At 36.6% G+C, this 19,109-nt stretch overlaps 2 protein-coding genes across 6 annotated transcripts in view; one reads left to right on the plus strand and one right to left on the minus strand.

The window, feature by feature from the left end:
* meso18E overlaps positions 1-15,897 on the minus strand; it is a 57,538-nt gene extending 41,641 nt beyond the window's left edge. For both annotated transcript variants that reach the window (XM_070109993.1, XM_070109992.1), the window contains exon 1: positions 15,812-15,897. In XM_070109993.1, coding sequence (XP_069966094.1) covers positions 15,812-15,853 — 42 coding nt within the window. In that variant the 5' untranslated portion in view covers positions 15,854-15,897. The remainder of the gene's footprint in view (positions 1-15,811) is intronic.
* LOC118680300 (solute carrier family 7 member 14) overlaps positions 1-17,524 on the plus strand; it is a 28,962-nt gene extending 11,438 nt beyond the window's left edge. For all 4 annotated transcript variants that reach the window (XM_036359419.2, XM_070109981.1, XM_036359420.2 and 1 more), the window contains exons 3-14: positions 11,728-11,853; positions 13,242-13,395; positions 13,458-13,589; positions 13,706-13,804; positions 13,911-14,119; positions 14,212-14,383; positions 14,448-14,631; positions 14,695-15,275; positions 15,436-15,601; positions 15,716-15,932; positions 16,003-16,117; positions 16,801-17,524. In XM_036359419.2, coding sequence (XP_036215312.2) covers positions 11,728-11,853; positions 13,242-13,395; positions 13,458-13,589; positions 13,706-13,804; positions 13,911-14,119; positions 14,212-14,383; positions 14,448-14,631; positions 14,695-15,275; positions 15,436-15,601; positions 15,716-15,932; positions 16,003-16,117; positions 16,801-16,982 — 2,337 coding nt within the window. In that variant the 3' untranslated portion in view covers positions 16,983-17,524. The remainder of the gene's footprint in view (positions 1-11,727; positions 11,854-13,241; positions 13,396-13,457; positions 13,590-13,705; positions 13,805-13,910; positions 14,120-14,211; positions 14,384-14,447; positions 14,632-14,694; positions 15,276-15,435; positions 15,602-15,715; positions 15,933-16,002; positions 16,118-16,800) is intronic.
* The last annotated feature ends 1,585 nt before the right edge of the window (positions 17,525-19,109 follow it).

Below are 19,109 nucleotides of genomic sequence, written 5' to 3' on the forward strand. Positions count from 1 at the left end.
ATTTGACATGGATTATTATACGAGGTAGCGTTACAATCTCCAAACATATTGTTCAGATCGGACCACTATAGCATATAGCTGGCTAACCAATTGAACGTTCAAACTCAAGATATAAGATCTATAAGAAACGCACCTGTTTAGGTCATTATAGCTTCGGTACAACTAAAGCGAACGTTTTTTCTTGTTTTCAATTGCAAGAGAATATTTCCGCCATATTTTTAGCGTTGCCTGAATATCAATTGCTAGATTTTCTACTCTGCCTCTTTCGAATTCACTTCAAATTAATTAAACAGGCTTCTTCATAACTCGACTTCACCCAAAACATTTCATATCTTTCAATTTCCCATTTTTTCATAAAATAATTACAGTGTTCATAGGGTAAACCTTACTGTGCTGTTCAAGTATTTTTACGCTATCCATTTACTCTATATTTATATGCCACCAAAGAACACGCGGAATTCTGCCGAGTTTACGTGCCTGTGAGTTGGCGTCTTTCACATGCATTTGACGCCCTATAGACTGGTTAATGTGTGCTTGTGGGTGTGCATATATCTATGTGGTTGTTAATGTGTGTGTACGTATGTTTGTTTGTAATTGAAAGAACGAAAACATTCAATTAAGACGCCCTGCAATTTTCGACTTTTTCGCAGGCTTTTACGCCGACACTCGCACGCACTCACTTCACACCACCGGCTAGGCTTCGCATTCGCGCTGGCAAGAAGCACGTTCGGTGCGTTGCTTTCTTTTGCTCTTTGCTTGTCTATATCGTCTGTTAACGGTTTACTCTTGACGGTTTTACTCCGCTAGTGCAGCGTGTAGATAAGGGTAGACTAGTGTTGTGAGTCCTACACAAGTTTTCATTGCTGAATTTCACACAGCGGCGAACGGTAAGTTAGCAAGCAAGCGCTTAATGTGACAGTTGGTTGTCTGTTCGGTTTATAATTGTCATTATTGTTGACATTACAAGTTATTCACTACGTTTTTTGTTGCGTTAGTATTTTAAATTCGTAGAGGAGAGAAATGTTTTTACACATAATAGCTCTCTTTAATGACACTTCCTTTTTGCCTTTCGTACAATTGCAGCATATTCTTGTTGATGTTTTTTGCCTCATATTTCGAGAAAGCACTGATCTATGTCATCAGTACTATATCGTCGGATGTTGTTTGCTTCTTCTGCGTAAACTGGTTCATAACTTCAAAAATTTTCGAGCACATAGTAGAAACTTACTTTTGCCTAATTTTTTACTGACCAAAAGCTGCTTAGATGTTCATTCACTTGCTTGTGTCTGATTTTCCACACTGTCTATGAGCTTATAGTCTGATTCTATATTTTGTGTAGTTATTTTGGTATTTTGAGATCCACTATTTGCTTGAAAGCACACAAATATTTATTTTCTTTGAACTATCAAACTGCCACTTATCACGGATCAAAAGTTTAAGTTGGGTTTTGAGTTTATATTTTAAAATTATAATAACTAGTACCACAAACCATATTTTCGTGCAATTAAATATTTATTCATATTTTTATTTCACTTGGAAATAGTAAAAGAAAAGTATTTAGTGTTAAAAATAACTAATTGGGCGTTTACGAAATTATTATAATTAAAAAAAAAATCAGGAAAAACGCACATAAAAAGTGGCGCGAAGGAAATGCTTCGCTGGTACTAAGGAAATTCGCCTATAAATGTCGTTTAAGCGAAAACAAGCGCGTGTCCGGATGGTATTTAATTTGCTTTTGAGCACACGAAAAATAAGCAGTGTAGTAACGAACATTGGAACGAGTAAATATTAGCGCACGAAAGCGTCAAATGCATACACTACGCAGAACTAACCGAAATTGTGCGCGAAAATATATTTTCATACAAGGATATACAGTGTTTGTCACATGAAAGTGCACACGTACTTGTATACATATAAAACGAAAAAACCGAATTGGGTCTTTGTGTGTGTTCAATGCTTTCGTCGCATGCATATTAAAATTTTGGTTGCTGAAGTTAACGCTCTGGTTAGTGCGTGTACCCAATTGTAGGCAGCATGACGGACAGTACGTAAGCGCAACTTACTTGCATTTTCATGCGGTTAAGCACTGTAAATTCGGGCACATTCCTTAAAATTATGTATGCGACTAAAACAACAAAAAGTCGTGCTTGCCTGGCAGAAGTTCTGATGACAAGTAGCATACTTCTGATCAGCTATAGAAATAGTAAGGGAGATCGTGTGTGCACCTCGAGTGTCAGAGAAGCTTTACTTTGAGAAGTACACGTTCCAAGGCTTCATCGTAAAAAAAGTGGTTTTCGGAATCTTACAGTTAGTGGTTTTATGAAGCAATGTTTTGATTACAAATTTTAGATGACGTTTCTACATTGTTGAATTATTCAAAAGCATATAAAACTAAGTTGGATTAACCATTGACGTAAACTCCGTCTTACGAAACACTTTTCTCATGAGACTTTTAGATTAAAGAAGAGAGAACAACCATTTTATCAACTTTGATAAATCACGCCGCAGCCATGGTCGGCACCCACTTGTGAAACGTTCTGTATGTGTACATAACTAAAACTATGAGTGTACGAACATCCTTTCGTGTCATTGCTACAGCGTCAAGAGCAACACGCAATGCCAAAAGGAAAACAACACATTTATAACAGCAGCGCAAAGCAAACAACAATAAGTGCCCGCCAAAAGCATGACACATAAATATATATATATATATTTATATTTATATATATATATACATAAATTTTCATGGAACCATCATACACAGTTATAAGCAGAAGCAACACCGCAACGAAACGTCATCGATGACAGCAATCAAAGTAAAGGAGTCGCAAATACAAATGACAGCTTAGACAGGCAGGGAATTGACAAAAGGTGGCATTGCCACTCAAACCGACCGCCAAGAAGCAACAATGTTGTGTCGACACAGCATGTTCGGGTCGATTGTTGCTTTGTCGAGTGCTTGTGCGCGTGTGTTTTCTTTACCACTATTTTTGTGCTTATTACTTTTATGACTTTTACGATTGCCTGGTAGTTTGTCGATTTTTTTTTATTTGTTAATGTTTATTTGTTTGTTGCTGTTAAAATTGTATTTGTTATTGTTGCAATCAATTCATTGGCAATGTCGGTAGAACATTTCTTTCGTGCATACATGAGTTATGTACTCGTAAACCAGTTGGGTTTTCCTGTTTGCCTTCCTGAACAGGCTTTTGCTATCGTTAAGTAAAATTTGCGGCTTTCCGCTTTTATATTTGACGCTGTGTAAACGTTTTGGGGGCAAAGATTTTCGAAAAACCTCTTTTAGTACTTAATTTGTAACTTATGAGCAACATGTTGCACGGAAAGTATTATGCTGCTGTGATATTTTTCTGAACCACACTGTGCTCTTGATGAAGTTCATTCAATTCAAAAAGTTTTATATTTAAGTGCAACTTCCATCGCCAAGTAATCCTCGACCGACTGTTGCGTTTCTTTACCTATTCAAATCCTTGCATTTTTTTGAAAAATCGTTTTTTCGAATTTTTTCCAAACGACTTGACCGATCGACACCAAAAACTAATCAGTTCTAAACCTTGAATAAACACATCGTTTGCCGCAAACCGGGTCGAAATCGGTTGATTTACTTGCTAGATATCGAAAACGAAAAATTTCGAAGAGCTCAAAAGCAGTGAAAAAAGCGAAATTTGAACGTTGAAATTGAACGTATGAAATTAGAGGGAAGTTGCAGGGATGGCCCTTGAGGCCAACCGTTTTCCACATTTTTTTAAATTATAATGGTTGTCATGTGCGGCCCATATTCCATTTATGCCACTGTTTTTCTGCTTTTTCAGCAAGTCAGGGATTGTCTCCATCGAGATTCAGCTATATCTATAACAAGTTTGTTGATTAAATAAATACAAATGGCCAGAGTCATATACATTCGCTCTTAAGCGGAGTCTAATTGTAGGGTGGTGCCTGCTTAAGCTAGTTCATCTGCTTCACAGTTGCCAGCAATATCACTGTGTCTTGCAACACATTGCAGGTTTATCGTGAAATAACATGTTAGATCCACCAAAGCGCAACACAAGGCATTCATTCACTATCTTCGCTGAAACCCTAGGGACTTTAGTGATTTCAATGCCGCTTGGCTATCTGTATATATAAATATATTTCTTGTTGTAAGCAGCCGCTTTGTTGGCACAAGAAAGCTTGCTTTAATAACTGTGATCTCCACTTGGCTGACACTGTATTGGTCTGGCAGTCGCAAGGTCATTCTGGTATCTAATTTTGCTGTATGGTGGTGGTATGAGGTGATGTCCTCCCACTCGATTCTCTAGTTTGGATCCGTTCGTTAGATACTAATCACCGTTTCTTTGTCCACTTCATGCCTACCCCACTCCTCTCTGTATTGGAAGGCCATATTCCGTACCGAGTTTTAGTTCATTACGAAAATCCGTGTTATTGGATAGAAACCTATACACGAACGGCGATGCGGAACAAGTCTGTGCGCAAAACTCAAACTCAAACTCTCAAAACTTATACTTTAATACTTTTTTTTTACTTAACAGCGCGGAGAAGTCCAACGATTACCATCATCTTGCTGTATTCTCGATAATTTACTTTGAGTAATATAGGATGGCTTGCGTTTCCATTCTTCGCAGACCCTGGTGCTAACTGTTGGAATTTTGTGACAACTTTGCAGATAGCTAAAAACCTCAGGCGCGGTAACATGCTGCCGTTAGTAGTCCGCTGGTAAAAGTGCTGCCTTTTAATAGCGGAATAAAGGACATATTTAACCTGTATTAGGTAGATCCAAGTATTTTGTTTCGTACTTCAGCTGTGCTTGCGATTCCACTTACATTTTTACCACTTTTCTGTTCTTATGGCTAAGCACATCGCTTTGTTAACATGAGGCACTTGAAAAACTTCACTTGCACTTGACAGTTGTGACATTACAAATTTCGCCAAGAATTTCTTTAGTAAACCCTAGTGTCTACTAAGTAGTGCTCTTATTTAGCCCTCACATGCACATGAGTGCTTCAAATATTTATATATTGCTGCATATACATATGTACATCTGTAAAGGATCTACTTATACACATACATACATACATATGTATTTGGGAAAAGTTCAATGCTGCTGGGCGCAACATTTTTTTCGGCGACAAATAGGTGTATATCCGTGCATGTTAGAGTAAATTGCTTTACCCTTGCAACTGTGCAAGTAGTTGCTGCTTAGTAAATGCATCATGTCTCCCTTGTGTTTAACTGTCATGCTAACAAATTTTTTCAATGATTTTTAGAATTCATTCAAGCACAACAAACAAAAAAAAATATGCCGAAAGAAATAGTGGAAACTGGGGAAAACTTTAAAAAAAAAAAAAAAATATGTTGAACGCTGGGAAATACATACTTTACAAAATATTTTCTAGCTGATATTGACATTACTGGGTTGTGTCCTCTATGCATACGTATGCAACAACAATATTATAGGCAGTGTGCAACATAAAATCGGAAACCGCACTCATTACATATGCTTCTATACACTGTTAAAAAATCTAAAATATAAATATAGTTTGCTTTTCAACGGAGCGTTATTAAGTCAGCACTGTCCGACTTTTAAAATTCTATATTTCCCTTTTCTCTAAACATCAGCACGTGTTATAACGCTTATTCGGGACGTGGTTGCCAATAACAGCGACGCCACAGTTTACCTTATAAGTATGTATGTATATATTTTCGTTATATGATGTATAGACTCCATACATATGTGTGTATATATGCAATACTTCCTTCATGTAACCATTGGGAATAAGCTAAATCGTCCAACCATCACGTGCAACCGCTAAAGGTCACTTGCGAAGTTTAGCTTTTAGGCCAAAGTAATAATGAAAGGACATCACTGCTAGATTGACAAGTGTAGTAGCATGAGTGCAATAAACGAGGAATTAGAAAGCATGACGAAAATAGTTTTCAAAAGAACCCTTAGTGAAGTTTGACTATTTGAAAAAGCTACAGCAGCATTGTCAGGCGTCTTTATGTAGGTAGAAGATATGGTAATTTGCTAAGCAAGTCTGAGAACTGAAAAATAGTACATAAGACAAGAAAAAACGGTTTCATGAATTCTGTACATACATACATGTGTCTGGTTGATTTTCGGTATTTATATTTAGGCAGTCAGACCTCTATTACGATGCGACTGCAACTGGTAGTACTTTCAGTTCAGATCAATGTTGACTTAGAGTTCTCAAAATATCTAACTATCGGTTGTGCTACGTTTTACAGGATTTTAAGAGAGCATTTTACTCTTAAACGCTTCACTGGAACAAAAGAAAGCAAAAATACGCCATAATTATTAAAAATGCAGCACAATACATTATATTTCGTTCGATTAGCACAACTGCTTACACTTTTTAAACGGTTTAAATAAAATTTTAGTGTATACTATATTTATACTCTGAAAAGTGTATTTTGCCACGAACTTTTGACATCCAGAAAGAAATGTAAATAACATATATATCGTGTATAAATATTCATAGAGATATTTCCACTAAACTTGGCAAGGTTTATTGCCCCAAGCAACGCTGCTATATCCGAATAAATTTTTCAGAGCGAACAACTAAGCATACGAGTATAGTTACCATGACATTGTGGCAGACTTTTTAGAGCCTTAAAAACTATTTTTCTATAGAATTATATCTTTCTGGCAGAAAGCAATAACCAACTGTTATTGCTTTGACAAATCAAAACAAGAAAAAACGTTAACTTCGGTTGCACCAAAGCTATAATATCCTTCTACTAATATCAATAGTAAAACATAAAGCTGGCTGACCACTGCAATGCCTACACTTTTTCAACTACCAAAATGTGATAATCCTGTTATGCATTGTGTTTCATAAATTTTATTACAGCTCTTTTATACTTTCAACCTTCTAGCGGTTGCTGTAAGAGCTGCCGTCTTACTAACTGCTCTAGGCAACTGCAAACCCGTTAAACGCTTGCAAAGTGTTTTCTTAATTGTGCACTGTTAAGCTATTGTTTCTTAATAGCTCCCGAGCGCACCGACTCGAACTAAGATTTTGTATATATATAATCTAATTTTTTTACATAACTAATTTTCACAGCCATTTTGTGAGCATAATCTAATTAAAACGATTTCTAGTCGATTAAAATAATACGAAAGCTCTGCAGTGAAAGCGACGCTTAATTAAGTAAAGGCACTTCAGACGCAAGAACGTATTAAGCATTTACCAGCTGAAGTCTCACGCCGAATGAAACGAAACAAAAGCGAATGGTCCACTCGAGACATTGAAGGACATCATTTCGTTACACAAATTTGTGTGTATGTGTGTGTGTGTGAGTTACATGTACAGTAAACAGCCCACAAGTGCATACATGCTCATGTATAATTCAAATGAATGAGTTTTGTGTGTGGTGTTGTTTGTATGCCCCCGTTGACCTTCTAATCTCCGCTGCAAATGGCGACAGCTTGCATAATGGCACCAAATACGCCCATGAACTTTATTTCATTTCGATTTTTTTTTGCTTATTACTGGTTAACATCTTGCACAACGAGGTCTATTGTCTATTGTCTGTTGCTCTTGTGATTTGTGTTATTTTTTTGTGTTTTTCTTTGTAAACTCACTCTCTCTCTTTTATTGCACTTTGGAAGCATTTATTTCCGCTGCGATGCGTTGTAATTGATAAGAACTCAATTAAGTGCTGTCGCATTGTAATGACAAAAACATAATTTATTTTACATCCCTTTGAGTTGATAAGCACGAAAAAGATAAAAGAGAAATGTCAAAAAAACACTACAAAAAATCAAAGGTCCTTAATACTACTCTATACATACATATGTACATACACATATAGTATATCAGAGCAATATAAATAAAGCTGGTCTGCAATTTACACTCAATATAGCTAAACAATAAAAACAAGCTCACAAAGGACATGCAAGGCAAACGCAAACAATGCTGCGCGGTAAATTGACAATGACCTGGGAGCTTGGAAATTTAGAATGCTGGGATGCTGAATTGCAAAACAGTTTATCCTTTTACTTCCGCGTACTAGCCCAGAGCTTACAGGCACAACATTGGCCGGATGTGAAGTATTTAAGTACGTAGTTTTGTGGGAGCAACGGATATGACGGCTATGTGCTATTGACTAAAAAAGAGGACTGAAAATATGTGGCGGTGATGCGTTTCCGGTCAAGCGTACAACCAACTGAGCCAGCAAATGTCCAAACGACAATATATGAATCCCGAAAATTTCGGGATTTGAAAAAAAACAATCCCGACTATTCGGGATTTTTCGGAATACCTTTCAACATGCGTGATATTCATTAGTTTTATGTTATGACCGACACATAAATTGCACAAATTGTTTAAATTTCGTGATTTTGAAAAGGGTCAATCCCGGCATTTCCATACGTAAAGTTTTGAGTTATGACAGACCCATAACAAAGCCAACAATTGGTTACGGCTAGCAAGTTACAACCCACTTGAAGCTACTCTGCCAAATACATATTGCAAATGAAAGCAAAATCTTGAGCGAACTTTTAGTTAAGATTTAGAGGCCTCACAACGGTTATTTTGCATGAAATGGCAGTAATAAGCGAATCCCGAATGTTTAGTACCGGCGTTTCGTTGTGGTTTAGGTAGGCATCGTAGTTCGACAAGCATAACAGCGGCACTATATACCACAATATAACTACATACATATGTATATAATATAAACTGCTGAGGATTTGCAGCCGCATCAACAACCAACCGTCTACATATCTTTGGCAACACTGCCAGCAACAAATGTCCAATCGACCGTCCTAACGAACAGCTGGTCCAAACGAGCGCGTAGCCAACGAAGCAGAAGATAAGCGCCATCAATTGTGGTTGTTGCTATGTTGCTGGTGTCGCTGGTGAAGGTTGATTGGCAAAGCGTCACTTGGCTAGCGCACACAGTTACAGCAATAATAGCTTTAAATTCTCTTAATATTTTTCAAATCATCCACACATACAGTGTAGTAGTATGCGTATTATATGTGTGTAAGTGTGTGTGATTTATTATTATTTTTCATTTATTTTATTCTATATTGCTTTTCCAGCGTCTGCGGCTATTTTTTGCAACCCCCTTCATAATTTCAATTTTTTTCCTATTCATGTTATTTAAAAACCACGTCAACAACAGCAGTGGAGGCAAAAAATGAAAATAACGGCAAAAACATATGGTGCAAAAGCTTCAAAGAAGAAGAAAATTACTTTATAGATTCATTTAAGGTCTGAGAAATTACGGCATTTTATATATAGACTGCTTTTAGTTGCTGATGGGATGGTTAGCTTGCCTGTAAAGGTCTAGGAAAGGTTACGTTTTGTTAGGGTTTGAGATATAGGGTTGTTTAAAGTCGATTTTTTATAGTAGCAAGAAGCATCGTAAGCCGGAGTGTGGAACTTCAATGCGCTAAAGCTAACCTACTCTCCTATCTCATATCTCTCCCACGTAATCACTGGACTAAGTATTTCTTCATGGGAGAAAAGCAGACATTTAAGTATCCGTTATTGTATGGATCGACTGACGAATAATATGTCTCAATCGTGTCATAATTAGAGCTGACGCTTCGCTAACAGCTTTTCATTTAACAGAGGATCTGCACTTACATAAGTGCTGCCAAAGTTTCCGACTATTTAAATTCAAAAGGAATAACATAAGAACTCTGGTAGCAGTTCTAGAAGGTCACTGTCTAATTGGTAGACATGCCAGCAGGCTAGGTTTACCATACAATGACTATTGTAGAAGCTGTCAGGAGGTAGAAGAAGAGGACACTGTAAAAAGTCTTTTATGCGAATGTAACGCTCTTTGCAAAAAAATAATCGCAACTATCGGTCGAGTATTCCTAAACGACGTATCGGAAGTTGCGCACTTAAAACTATTTATACTGATAAACTTTATCAGAAGCACAGCTTGGTTCAATACAATAGAGTGAGGGAACATTAGTTCCAGTGGTATCACAATGAGCCTCCTATAGGCTTAGATGCGTCGTCAGACAGCCACTCTACCTACCTATCTGATACCTCGAGAAATTGTAGCACAATCGGAAACCTAACCGCGAAATATAAAGTCGCTCAAAACTTAACCTCTTTAGAAAATTTAAAATATTATATATGCAAAGTACAACTATTTTACGATATTGAAACGAACGCACTACTAATTAAATGGCCGACCAGCTGCGCATACTCATACGCCACGACCAAAGAAACTAATTTAGGAATCGCAGTCGCTAATGCTCTAACAACTTTATTTACATAATATACCAATTAATTAGCTACATTTTAAAATTCTTGTAATACTCTTGCGAGAATCTTAATACGCGTTCTAATTATCGCTAACAAGAATATATTCAGGATTTACTTGGCTCAACAGCAGTAAGCAGCAAGTACGGGGAAAAGCCGTTCAGCGCTGAGCTAACCCTGACATTTTGCACAAAAGAACATAAACACGCAATCGAGCAAAAATATACAACAACAACATATTCGTATGTGGTTGCAGGAGTACGCCATGGAGGCGTGCGCTAGCATTTAGCAGCAGCGGCACAGACAGCGTTGTCGCTGGCAGCAGCAACAGCATTTATGTTGAGTCAGAGAACTTAAAACAATTTTATTTTTTTTAATTGTTTTAAGTTCTCTGGTTGAACATTGCATATATTTAAATAAACATGTACATATGTATGCGTGTGTGTTCTCGTTAATTTTATACAAGCTGCTGCTTGCATATGCTTACATACACACATACATACATATTTATATGGTATGTAGGTGGGTGGTTTATTATACCCTATAACAGGGTAGAATATACCCACGAATATGCCACGAAGTTGGTAACGCCCAGCAGGATACATCGGAGAGCCTATAAAGTAAATACGATTATACTGACCGATCAAAATCAAGTTCCTGTATTGAAACTTTTTTATTTGACGAGATATCAACACGAAATTTGGTACAAAATATTTCTTAAACCAACGCTATAATCTCTGAAGAAATTATTCAGATCAGACTTCTATAGCATATAGTTGCCATACAAACTGAACTATCAAAATTCAATTCTTGTATGGAAAACTTTTTTTTTGACATGGTAGCTTCCCGAAATTTAGCATAGCATATTGTCCAAGGCAACGCTACAAGCTCCGAATATATTGTGCAGTTTGGTTTACTATAGCATATAGCTGTCATACAAACTGCACGAGCGGAATTTAATGCTTGTATGGAAACTTTTTTATTTATGAAGGGTATATTTATAAATTATATATTTTTTGTTGGTTGTTTTTACTGTTATTGTTGTAAATATACATTTTTGCTCAATTCCATCAGACAATGTGCGCATAACTATATATTATATATTATATATACTTGTGTGTGCAAGCGCTGACAACAAGTGGGCCAATTGACTAAAGTGTTAATAGTAGTGCAAAGTGCTTGCTTTTGTGTGTGTTTGTATGTATGCGTGCGTTTGCGTAGGCTTCTGTTAATGATGCTCAAATGGCAAATGACTTGAAGTGTCCTTGATAGTTAATAACTTTTTAATTTCTAAGCTTGATTTTCTCCTGTGTGTGTTATTATGGCATAAACTGTTGTTTGCGTTGCTCATACGCACCGCCGCACCGACCGTTTAAGTTGACAATTTTTTTTTTATAAATAAATTTTTTATTCACGTACGCGTTTATACCACATTTTTCATGCTTTTTGCGTTTACTTGCAGATCAAATTTAAAATTCCTTTGCCGCCCGGCGTAACAACAACAACACTAATACCAAAACTAATACGCACCAAGGATGTGAAGCAGCTGCAGGATGGCAGTGCGCAGCCAACAAAGCCCAAATTAACGGTAAATATTTATTTACATAATTATAAACGGTAATGTAAAACGCGCTTAGACCCGCTTTGGGCGATTTTTGAATTATTGGCTGCGTTCTCTCGCTTCCATATTTTCCATGTTTGTTTTGGATTCCTATTTAACGCGTAAACTTAATAGAATTTGCAACATCACTTCAGAACACTAAAGCCTTTTCGAAAATGCGAGACCCTATTTTTCCAGTCTATGCTCTTTTGCGAATAATTGATTATTCTGTTGGTATTATCTCCAGAATAATCACTCTTCACACTGAACGGCAAATAACTAGTACTTCACCGGGCTGCACAAGCATTAAAGACAAGAGATCCATAATGTTCGTTTCTTTCTGCAGTATCTTTTTCGCATTCAGGTTCTTGTGCTACTACATAATATATATAAATAATATAAATCGTTCCATTTACGGATCCGGATTTTTATTTGGCCAAGGGCTGCCAACACCACATCCCGCGCCTCGATGTGAGTGATTTAAAAGTCATGCGATGACTTCACGGAAAGCTGGCTGCCAGCTGGCTCTATATAAGTGAAGCAGGCACGGTGCCTGGCCAGTGCTTAGGTGACCGTCGCGTATCGATGTGATGTGATTTAAAAGTCATGAGGTGACCTCAGGGGAAGATGACTCTATATAAGTAAAGCAAGCACCGTGACTGGCCAGTGCTTAGGTGACCGTCGCGTATCGATGGGATGTGATTTAAAAAGCATGAGGTGACCTCACGGGACGCTGGCTCTATATAAGTAAAGCAAGCACCATGCCTGGCCAGTGCTTAGGTGACCGTCGCGTATCGATGTGATGTGATTTAAAATTCATGAGCTGACCTCACGGAAAGCTGGTTGCCAGGAGGGTCTATATAAGTAAAGCAAGCACCGTGCCTGGCCAGTCCTTAGGTGACCGTCGCGTATCGATGGGATGTGATTTAAAAAGCAGGAGGTGACCTCACGGGACGCTGGCTCTATATAAGTAAAGCAAGCACCGTGCCTGGCCGGTGCTTAGGTGACCCTCGCGTCTGAATGTAATGATTTAAAAGTCATGAGGTGACCTCACGGGCTCTATATAAATGAAGCAGACCCCATGCCTGGCCAGTGCTTAGATGACTCTCGCACTTCTATGTGACGTTCCACCGGCAGTTGGTTTTACGTAACCGGAAATAACCCGTGATTTTATCCGAACAAGGTCTGTAAACTCGGCAGTATTCTTCAAAACAGCTCACTTCTTTATAAAGAAAAAAAATTCGAGTTGTTCTGAATCTGAAGACCCTAACAATAGTTCTAAATACCGACTGAAAAATTAAGCCCATCTGAAGTTTTGCTCTACATAAAATTCACTTATATTTTGGAACTAATATTTTCTTTACTACCTTGCATAGAAATGCCTCAACACACTGGACTTAACATCGCTGGGCGTTGGCTCGTGTTGTGGCACTGGTATGTACCTGGTTGCGGGTATGGTGGCGAAAAATCTTGCCGGACCCGGTGTGATCATTAGTTTTATCATTGCAGCGGTGGCAAGCATTTTTTCCGGTAAGCAAATACACAACTCAAACAGTATATACAATTTAAAATATCGTTCATGCTGCTTTAAGGTGCCTGCTATGCGGAGTTTGGCGTACGCGTGCCACACACATCCGGTTCAGCTTATATGTACTCATATGTAGCGGTAGGCGAGTTTGTAGCGTTCATCATTGGTTGGAATATGATATTGGAATATTTAATAGGTAAGCAATGCACGAGCTTTTAATGCACATAACTTCAGGAATGCGTTTCACTTAGTTTAATATTGAATCGTTATTTTTTCTTTTTATTGTTGTGCTGTTATTAATTTCTCTAACAGGAACAAGTGCCTGTGCGTGTGCTTTAAGTTCGAGTTTCGATTCACTAACCGGCGGCGCAATAGCGAACGCGATTGGCGATACAATCGGCACCATATTCGGTAAGCATCTTCAATGTGCTTTAATTTGTACGCGTTCAATTTTATTGGCACTTAAAACTAAACGAACATTTACCATAACTACCAACTCCTATGCATCCACCACTAGGTAAGCCACCCGATTTTATAGCATTCGGCATAGCGTTGATTATGACCTGCGTACTGGCGATGGGTGCGAGTAAATCGGTGATATTCAATCACACATTGAATGCCATAAATCTGGCGACATGGGTATTTGTGATGGCAGCCGGTTTATTTTATGTTGATACCAGCACTTGGACGGAGCATCAAGGCTTCCTGCCATATGGCTGGAGTGGTGTAAGTTGCGACAAAAATAATGGCTTCTAAAAAGCAAATCCCTGCAAAAATGCAGCAATTTAATACGCTTGCGCTTTTACAACCTTTTACAGGTGTTCTCGGGTGCTGCGACTTGCTTTTATGCTTTCATCGGTTTCGATATTATAGCCACCACCGGTGAGGAGGCGCACAACCCACAGAAGAGCATACCGAAAGCTATTGTTGGCTCACTAGTGATCGTTTTGTTTGCGTATGTGAGCGTTAGTTTAGTCTTAACACTAGTTGGTAAGGCTGTTATATAATATTTGATGACTTTGTGCCGAGTGATGAAACTTCAAATTGCTTGCAGTGCCCTTCGATCACATCAACTCGGGCGCGGCGTTGGTGCAAATGTGGTCTTACGTGGGCGCACCGAAATGTCGCGCCATTGTCGCTGTGGGTGCCACCGCCGGGCTATCCGTGGCAATGTTCGGTTCCATGTTTCCAATGCCACGCGTGATTTATGCAATGGCGCAGGACGGACTCATATTCAGGTAGTGTAAACGCGCTGATACATTATACATTTGCTCCATGCTTTATTGTTGTATACGCTGCAGGCAACTCTCACAACTGTGGCAACGCACGAATGTGCCGGGTTTGGCGACCATTGGCAGCGGTATTGCAGCTGCGCTAGTTGCGCTCACGGTACGTTTGGAGATACTCGTTGAAATGATGTCCATCGGCACACTGCTCGCCTACACGCTGGTCTCCACCTGTGTGCTGGTGTTGCGCTATCAACCGCATAGCACATCGCTGGTCGAGCTGCTGCCAGCACAGCTGCGCACACCGCTGGCGCCGGGCACGGCTACGGATCCGAGCGCTACCACCGCCGAGGTGTTGCCGTCGAACAAATTAACAATAAAACGCGTTACGCGTGGCATGTCCGATTCGGATGATTCGTTCATCGATGAGAGTCCAGAGGGCTACCTAGGACGTGATGATCAATTTCTCGTGTCCGATCGTTCGGAGAACAAATTCTATGGCAGCGTACATGGCGCGCCAACTGGTCCAACCGGCCAAGCAACCGCCTTCGATACCATGGGTCTAAATTTCGTATCGCGCAAAATACACGATTATGCGTATCTATGTCCCGGCTTCTTTCCATGGATCAATCCGGGCCAAGCCACAACGGAAAGTGGTATGTATATAATACATTTGCTTTGTTGATTTTTAGTCATGTAACTGTACTTAATAGTGTCTTAAAATCTTCACATAATCTTATGATAGCACAACATTTACTCATTGACTCTTCGAAACTGTTGCTTTTTGATTATTATCTATATTATTTTCACAAACAGGCATGTATGTCACGAAACTTGTTGGAATCATGTTCGGTCTCATATTCTTCTTGGATCTGTTTGCGGCCATTGGCTGGTCCGGTGGCCTCGCCGCATTCATTTATTTCATTTTGTTCATTGGCATATTTGTGATACTATTAATTATATCAAGACAACCACAAAATAGGTAAATAATATTATTTACTTACAATAATTTATGCCAAAACGCAGTTAAACAAAACACACGCACACACAAGCACATAACGTTTCAAATTTTTTCTGCTTATTTCATTTATCTTAGATATGCGCTGGCATTCCTAACGCCGGGACTTCCATTTATTCCAACAATTGCCATAACAGTTAATATTTATTTAATATTTAAATTAAGCATACTCACCTTAGTTAGATTCACCATCTGGATGACTTTGGGCTTCATCATGTACTTCTACTATGGCATAACGCATAGCACACTCGAACAGACGATTGATGAGATAGAACTGCATGTCGATAAGGACTATGTACGTGCGCTGGAATGAGATAAAGTGGAAAAACAAAAATGATTACTTTTCTAAACTTATTTCTTTGCAGAGTAAAAATGTTGAGGAGAAGGCCGTGTGGGATCAGCCAACGTATATGAATCAAAGCAATGAGCCTGTTTGGGCTACAAAGGATACACGCGCAAAACAGACAACAGCAACAACAAGTGAGTCTGGCACGAAGTTTGTAATACCCACTAGAAAACGTCAGATGCTCTATAAATAATATACTCGTAAATGTATATAAACGATGAGCGTGGCGAACTGAGTCTGGCTGTGTATACATATGATATGCACGCAAACTAGTGCCTCAGTTCATGAGATATCGTTCTGAAATTTTACGCACGTTCTTTTCTCCCTAAGAAGCTGCACATTTGTCGAGACCGCCGCTTATCGCACCACTATAGCATAAAGCTGCTATACAAACTGAACGTTCAAAATCAGGTTCTTATATGAAAAACTTTTTTATTTGACAATATATTTTCACGAAATATTTCTCAAACCTACGCTATAATCTCTGAAGAAATTATTCAGATCAGACTACTATAGCATATAGCTGCCATACAAACTGAAAGAACAAAATTCAATTCTTGTACGGAAAACTTTTTTATTTGACAATATATTTTCACGAAATTTGGCATAGATTATTGTCTAAGACAATGCTAAAGTCTCCGCACATATTGTTCAGATCGTATCACTATAGCATATAGCTGCCATACAAACTGAACGATCAAAATCAAGTTCTTATGTTCTTGTGTGGAGAACTTTTTTATTTGTGTAGTGCAACCGAAGCTAACGTTTTCGCTTGTTTTTTATAAATTTAATTTGCTATTCTATGTGCTCATTTTAGAACGCTCCAACACAAATTATTCCAAAGCAACTGTAAGCAATTCCACAAAACAACCGCAAACAAAAAATTCCACTAGTACAAGAAATACAACAGCGAATTCCACAACAGCAGCAACAACAGGAAATGATGGCAAATTCACCATGTTCATCGATGAGACGCAATTCCCCACGTGGGATGATTAAAAGTAGCAGGCAAAAGTAAAAACTAAATGTATTTAATTAGAAATATTCCAACTAAACGAAAATAAAAAATAATATACAAATTGTGAATGATTTAGAAAAGGAGCAAATGCACTAGGTCTGTATTATACACGCGTAAACAATAAGGTTGAGTTTAAATAATAAAAATTATAACAAAAAAAAATATTATAATAAAAAAAATTAACTTTTGAAAATTGTTATGATATTAAAGAAATTAGTAAATAATTGAAAACAAACACATGCAATGAGTGCGTTTGCCGTTTGCGATTGTGAAATAAAGTAAAACCAATTTTTGTGATTCCTTTTTCGAGTACTTAACGCAGGAACTTTAAGTTATATAAATGTATATAGCGTGCAAGTAATTTACAAGAACAAAAAATGTTAAATTATATTAATATAGTATATACAGATATGTAAATTATATACATACAAATACATATATATATATATAGTTAAATACATAAAACATACAACTGCAAAAAACATACAATACATATACAAACAAGATTTTGTCATTAATACTACTAACATTATTATTATTGTAATTATAGTTAAAAAAATATTGAAATATACTTAAAATATGAGAATATGAGATTAAACACGCAGTAGTTATAAATTTAAATATTACATATATATGAGAAATACATAAAAAAATATTATATTTATATACTATACGTACATACATATGTACATATATAAATATACATGAAACGTACATGCATATAATATATGTATGTAAATGCAGCATTATTGCATGCAATTCTTATTAAAACTTAACTTAAAAAATATTTTTAAATTAAAAAAAATTTCTAAATTAAAAAAGACATGTGAATAATTATAGTTATAAATTTTACTAATTAAATTCATTTATTACAACAATTTACGAGCATTTTATATGCTAAGCCATGCATGTAAGCAAAAAACCAAAGCAAAAACTTATTTGTAGTTATATATAGTAAATCAATAGCGCATTGTTATGGAGCGAAAGCAAACCAATGTTGTACATACATACATACATATATACATCTTATGTAACATAAACGTGTGTAAATGCTATGCAATCGTTATACACAAAAATTACTTTTTAAATAATTAATTTTTCATACCAGTCAAATTTGAATTTATATTCTAAAATATACCTACATACATACATATGTACATACACTCTTCGATATTAAAAATATATGTACATACACGTATAGTTAAACTTTTCAATACTGGGTTTAAACAACTTTACTGTTTGTGTAAATACTTAATTTTTAACTCTCAACACATAAATATGTAAATACAACAAACATTCTATTCTTATTGTTATACTTAACGTGCTGTTGTTAAAATCTATAAAAAAAATTAAAACATTTAAATTTCTTTATTGCCATAACTATTATATTGTAATAAATATAAGTAGTTAAAATAAATATGTTTGCAAATTTAATAAGCAAATATTGTTTATTAACAAAGCAAGCAACACATACCAAAGCAAAGCATGAAAAACAAATAACAACTATGAAGAAAATAGCTGAAAACTTTAAAACAACAAATAATAGCATATTTGTAGCGTAAAAAAACAACTAATGCAAAAAAATAAATATTTAAATAAAAGCATATTAAGCGTAAAAAAACAAAAAAAAGTAAAGCCAGTTTGTTTGACCCCGAATATACCTCCTTCTTATTAATAAACAATTTAGTACATGTGCAAAAAAAATTTTTTTTTTAGTAACTATATGAAATGCTGCCTTTATGTACGCGTAAATACCGCGGCGTATGTATTTGCGGCAGTTGCTTTACGTAATCGTTCAATAAATTTATATTATTATTAATTTTAAGCCATTACTGCGCTGTATAATTTCAACATTTAAAATTTAATAATACCGTTAAAGGCTTGGCGAATGCTATATGAAAAAAATATATTTTTGTGCTAAAACGAGAAGATAATACTGAACATTTCTACCTACATAATTAATTCACACACTTTTATACTGTGCTCTTTAAAACATACATACAAATTGCTTACTAAATTATAAAATAAAATTTTTTATATTGTATAAATATAAATAATATATACGTATATGTAAGTACTTGTATTTTTTTTTTTTTTTTGTAATGGTT

This window comes from Bactrocera oleae, chromosome 5, assembly GCF_042242935.1.
Source record: "Bactrocera oleae isolate idBacOlea1 chromosome 5, idBacOlea1, whole genome shotgun sequence".
Classification (NCBI taxonomy): domain Eukaryota; kingdom Metazoa; phylum Arthropoda; class Insecta; order Diptera; family Tephritidae; genus Bactrocera; species Bactrocera oleae.